The 6,000-nt window shown below is 42.9% G+C and overlaps 1 protein-coding gene across 1 annotated transcript; it reads left to right on the forward strand.

The window, feature by feature from the left end:
* The first annotated feature begins 1,571 nt into the window (after positions 1 to 1,571).
* Positions 1,572 to 5,718, forward strand: trn (tartan). The gene is made up of 2 exons (XM_002047438.4): positions 1,572 to 2,045; positions 2,494 to 5,718. Exon 2 carries the CDS (start codon positions 2,639 to 2,641, stop codon positions 4,904 to 4,906), a length of 2,268 nt encoding a protein of 755 aa, XP_002047474.3. The 5' UTR covers positions 1,572 to 2,045; positions 2,494 to 2,638; the 3' UTR covers positions 4,907 to 5,718.
* The last annotated feature ends 282 nt before the right edge of the window (positions 5,719 to 6,000 follow it).

A 6,000-nucleotide genomic window follows, 5' to 3' on the forward strand; every position in this document is an offset into this window, starting at 1 on the left:
TGAAACATGATGATATTTGAAGTTAGGACTTTTGAATGACGAATAATGCCAACGATTTACTGATTCAAAACATGGATTTATATTTAAATGCAATGAATTTTGTACACATTCTAGACACAGTTTTAACTCCAGCTTTTGGTTACTTTTGTCATGCTGATTGCCGCTTCAATATCTTTGACTGTGAAATGAAATAAATTACGTAGCCACAAGTCTGACAATGATGGCAAAGAAATAATTATTGTTTACAGTGCCAGCCAAATGTAAATTTCACAGTTACAATTGGCTATATACCAAAGCTTTGCACAGATTTTCATTCGTAGAGACACAGTCCAAATAATATTTTGCATGCTTTTACAAGAATTCCGAGATGGGAAAAATATGCAAGCTATGCAACTGGCAAATACCAAGAAACCCCAAAAAAGAAAAAATCCCATGCCCCCCGCCAACCCGTTCAGCATGTTGGCACAAAGTTATGGCCATTTATAGTTGATTTTCTTGTTGTCACAGTTGTTGTGCGTGCGTGTGTTTGTGTGTGTTTGTAAATAGTTGAACAGTCTGCATATTTTGTTGTATCTTTATTTTTTTTTTTCTGTACTTCACGTATCTGTGCAGCCTCGCTTCGGGTTATAACTCAAAACTGCATCGAGCAGAGCAATAGACAGGCATGTCCCAAGTATCAAATGACACTATAAATAACTGTTCGCTGCGTGGTTTGGCTGGGGCAGAATGTCATGTATCTGTGGATACATTTATGCCGAAAAAAGGTTTTCAGCACTTAACACTTTACAGTCGAGAGGAGCAACTTTGAAGTTGTTTTCGATTACTGGATTAGTGTATTGCGTCAAGTGTAATGAGTGTGTGTCTGTGTCAGTCTCTGTTTGTCCTGAATGCGCATCCGTAAGATACACGAGCAACTACTGCGGCTGGCATATCAATTTCAAGTGGGATTTTCGCCTGAAGTGTTACATTAAAATAAACCACATTAAATGATGTCCACTTGACGTTAAATACCGCTCAAGTTGGGTACTGTATGGATTTTCTAACGAATTTTGGCGTGGGCGCCCATTTTCATTTCAATAAAGAAAATGTTGCTGTCTGCATTAAACAAGAACTAAAAGTACGTCAAATAATTCGCCTACTTAGCGGTTTTTATGATTTTGGCCACAAAACTCGCAGCATTTCTTGGTGCTTCGTGGTTTTATGTTGATGGCTGTCTGCCTTCAACTGTGCCTGGTGCTGCGTGCTGCATTTGCAACAGCCAAGAGCCCAGGTAGTTGGGCCAGAACGAGCCTCAGATAAATGAGTGAGAGTTGCTTTGAGTGACTTTCAGGCAGCAACTCTCAGAACCAGTTTTTGCGCTCAGCTGCTTTATCTGAGCTCTCATTTGCACCACTTTGTGTGCTCGCGCTCTCCCTCTCTCTCTCTCTCTCTCTCTCTCTCGCTTTCGTGCTCTCGCTCGTTCGGGCCGCAATGCAAGGCCGTGCAGTCGTCGTGGAGTATTTGCGCCCGCTTGCAGCTGTCGTTGCTGGAAACACTCGGACCGAGGTATCGTCAGTGCGCTAGCCGCTCAGCTAAATCAGTGTAGTTCGTTGCCTCGTCGTGTTCGGTTGTGGACTAGCCCAGCAGCGACTGTGTCTTTCTCAGCTTGGCTAACATTGCCACAGTTAAAAGAACGTAAAACTTAAACGCCGTGTGACAACTACTTGAAGCGTGCAGCAAAGCGAGCCACTGGATTATCGCGCACGATTTTCAAAAAAACACACACAACTTCAAAAATACAACACACACAAAATATATGTTTTATTTTTAAAACAATACAAAACCATTTAAAGTTATGAATTGGCTAACAAAAATTGATTGGCTGCATGTGAAATTTTGAGTAATTGGAAAGTGCAGTGAAAACATCCACAAAAAAGGAAAACAACCACAAATTGGCTAGTACAATTTTGTTAAACCACCAAACACATTTTTAGTTGTTTTTATAATTTTGAAAAACAAAAACCGCAGACTTCAACAAATTGTTGCTGTGCACCATAGACTTAAAGGTAAGTTGCAAAAATTTGAGTTGTAGAAAAATCAAAGTGCTTGAGAAATATTAAATAATGTGAAAAACAATAAAGCATTCAAAGTTGCGCTTTATAATATAACAAAGATAAAAACAAAAAGAAATTCCTTAAGATAAGTTTAAACATTAAAAAACTATTCCCAACTGAATTTAAGACCACAAAATTTCTTGACACAATGATATAAAGAAAATCAGAGAGTTAATCTGAGTGCTTGTAAAATTGTGTAAATTAAAAAATAAATTCGAAAACACACAAATTTTTAAATTCTAAATAAAATTCAGCTAAATATAACTGAAAATCTGTAAATAAAACACAATCATCTTGACTGCACATTTATATTTCTCAAGCCACTTTAAAAATAGCTTCATTGAAAATTAAAACATAGCTAACCGAAAATGTTCTTATTTCAATCTTTTTCTTCTCACAGCACTATGGACAACTAAAAGCAAACAACACACACAAAAATATACACACACACTCGATATTAACCACAAAACGCAAATCGACGCCGGAAGGCGCTGACCAACAACAACAAAAACAGCAACACAAAGCGAAAGAACAAAAACAACAAAATGCAGAAACTACAAAAGTTGATCTGCATCTGCAGCTGCATCTTGATCAGCATCTGGGTTAGCCAAACGGAGGCGCTGGCGAATTGCCCGCCCGGCTGCCAGTGCGATGACAACACCTTGGTTGTGCAGTGCGGCGAGGGGCAGCTGGATGTGCTGCCGATAGCATTGAATCCATCCATACAGCGTCTGGTCATCAAGAGCAACAAAATCAAGACCATCGACTCGTCCATACAGTTCTATGCGGAGCTGACGTTCTTGGATCTATCGCAGAACCATTTGATGACCATACCGCAGCGCACGTTCGCCTACCAAAAGAAACTGCAGGAGGTGCATTTGAATCACAATAAAATTGGCCAGATTAGCAATAAGACCTTCATGGGCCTATCTGCGGTAACCGTGCTCAATTTGCGTGGCAATCTCATCTCGGAACTGCATCAGGGCACATTTTCGCCGTTGCTGAAAATAGAGGAACTTAACTTGGGCGAGAATCGCGTTGGATTTATAGATCCCAAGGCTTTTGATGGTCTGAAACAGCTGCGTATTTTGTATTTGGATGACAATGCGTTGACCTCAGTGCCAGATCCTGTCATATTCCAGGCCATGCCCAGCTTGGCGGAACTATTTCTGGGCATGAACTCATTGCTGACCGTACAATCGGGCGCATTCCAGGATCTGAAGGGCCTGACACGCTTGGAGCTGAAGGGCGCCAGCTTGCAGAATATCTCGCATGACAGTTTCCTGGGTCTGGAGGAGCTGCGCGTCTTGGATCTTTCTGACAATCGCCTGCCGCGCATTCCCTCCGTAGGTCTCAGTCACTTGGTGCGTCTGGAGCAACTGTCGTTGGGCCAAAACGATTTTGAGCTGATCAGCGAGGGAGCCTTTGTGGGTCTGAAGCAGCTGAAACGACTAGACATCAATGGTGCACTTAAACTAAAGCGTGTTATGACCGGCGCCTTTGCGGCCAATGGAAATCTGGAGTATCTTAATTTGTCCTCCAACAAAATGCTTGTGGAAGTGCAGGAGGGCGCACTCAGTGGACTGCCGCATCTGCGTCATGTCGTGCTGAAAGCGAATGCCTTGACTTCACTGGCTGAAGGTCTTTTCCCGTGGAAGGACTTAACCACATTGGATCTATCCGAGAATCCCTTGTCTTGCGATTGTCGCGTCATGTGGCTGCGCAATCTGTTGATAGCCAAGAATGCCAGCCAGGAGGATCAGCTGACCGAGCTGCTTTGTGAGTTTCCCGAACGTCTGCGTGGCGAGGCACTGAAACACCTGAATCCCACGCTCATGGGCTGCACACACACCGATCCACGCAAACAGGCGCTGATTGGTGCTCTACTGGTGGGCTCTGCTGCAACGATTACCGCCTTGGCTCTGGTCTTGTATCGCTGCCGTCATAAGATCCGCGAGTATCTCAAGGGCGGAGTCTGGGGCAATTCGGCGTTGGGTCGCAAGGAGCGCGAATATCAGAAGACCTTCTGCGATGAGGATTATATGTCGCGTCTGCAGCACCATCCCTGCTCGCTGGGCATACACTCCACCTTCCCGAACACCTATACGGCGCCACATCAGGCAACTGCATCTGCCCCGCATCATCACTATGGCATGTGCCCGATGCCCATCAATGATTTGAATGCTGTCGATGGCCAGCACAAGTTCCAGCAGCTGCAGGTACCCATAACGGCCACATTGATGCACGAGAAGAAACTGAACAACAACAAGAGTTTGGCGGGCAGCGTCGATGATAGCGCCAGCTTTGTGCTGCACATGAAGACGGCCACAATGGGGCGTGAACAGCAGCAGGCGCAACTGCAACAACAACATCAGCTGCAACAACAACAGTTGCAACAACAACATCCACACCAGTCTAAGCTCAATCACTATACAAAGCCGCAGTTTCTGGCTGCCACCGCCACCGTGGCTGATTCCTGCTATTCGTATGCGGATGTGCCCATGGTGCATGCCCCGCAGCAGCTGCGCGTCACCCACGAACACTTCAAGCAACGCGAGCAACGTGAGCCGCGCGACTTTGAAGCCGATGCAATTAACGGCGAAATGATGGATCCCAATTACATCTACAGCAATGCCCACTATTCGCTGCCACTGGAGCAGATGGGGCGCAACAAGACGCCGACTCCGCCGCCGGTGCCGCCAGCGTTGCCGCTGCGGAATGGCCTCTGTGCCACCACCGGACGTCGTTCCTTTCAGCAAAAGACGCCAGCACACAACAATAATACGAGCACTATGCGCCAGTTTACGCACTGATCCTCGGAGCATTATCGTCGCAGACAGCTGAGCATTTATGCTTAGTCGTTCGTGTCGTTGTCAACTGTGATGCCAAAATTTGTAAAACCTCCCTGTCCCCCGTCCCCCTCCTCCACACAACTTGCACTTAAAATATGAAAAAATTGTAGTAGCAGAGCACATAAGATACTAAAGCGCTGAGTTTACACGTGTCAGTTAAGAGAGTTAAGAATTCGTCTATCAAATTTCAATATCGAAACATATTATTCAGCTCCAGTTATATGAAATTCTAATAGTCTTAATACGATATAAATTAACAAATATTTTAACGAATATCTGACAATTGTAAGCCGCAGTTTACACGTGTCTGTTAATTGAAAGAGTTTATTTAATTTCGAGTATGCCATGAAAAATATTTGAATTTCATTAGCCAGATAATTGGCACGTGTACGCGCTGTTTAAAAACATAAAACTAAAAAAAAAAAAAAAACAAAAAAAAAAGGAGAAAATACTAAGAAAAACAAAACAAGCAAGAACTAAGCAAAACTCGAAAGAAACTTTTATTGTTCTGTACATAAGCACCAAAACTCAAATGCGATCTCTAGCACCTAACTACTTACTGTCTTTCTACTACTATTTTTTCATTAACAAATTGTATTTAATTAGACCGTAAGCACTAGTCTTAAGCCATAAATTGTACATTAATTTAAAAACAAAAAAAGCACTGAGAGTCACTTGTAAGTTTAATTTAAATTATTTGAACAAAAATTATTGTTAAAATATCAACAAAAAAAAAAAGAAACCCTATTTGTAAGCTATGACTATGTATTTATTAGTTAGTGAAAAAATTTATGCAAATTTAAGCAAATATCGTAAAAAAATATATGCAAAAGAAAACTACTTTGAAAAACTGATAAACAAAAAACTTCCCCACTGTCCATTTTATTTTTACAACGATGAGCTTGCAACTTTGCGTCTAGCTTGCCGCGTCGGCTGCCAGAGGGGGCAGCAGGTGGCGGCAGCTGGTTAAAAGTAAAGGGGTGGGATACGAATACGTATAGTGCAACGCATTGAATTGAAAATTATGCACACACACATAGGCGCACGCTTGGCAT

Source organism: Drosophila virilis, chromosome 3 (genome assembly GCF_030788295.1).
Source record: "Drosophila virilis strain 15010-1051.87 chromosome 3, Dvir_AGI_RSII-ME, whole genome shotgun sequence".
In the NCBI taxonomy this organism is placed as follows: Eukaryota; Metazoa; Arthropoda; class Insecta; order Diptera; family Drosophilidae; genus Drosophila; species Drosophila virilis.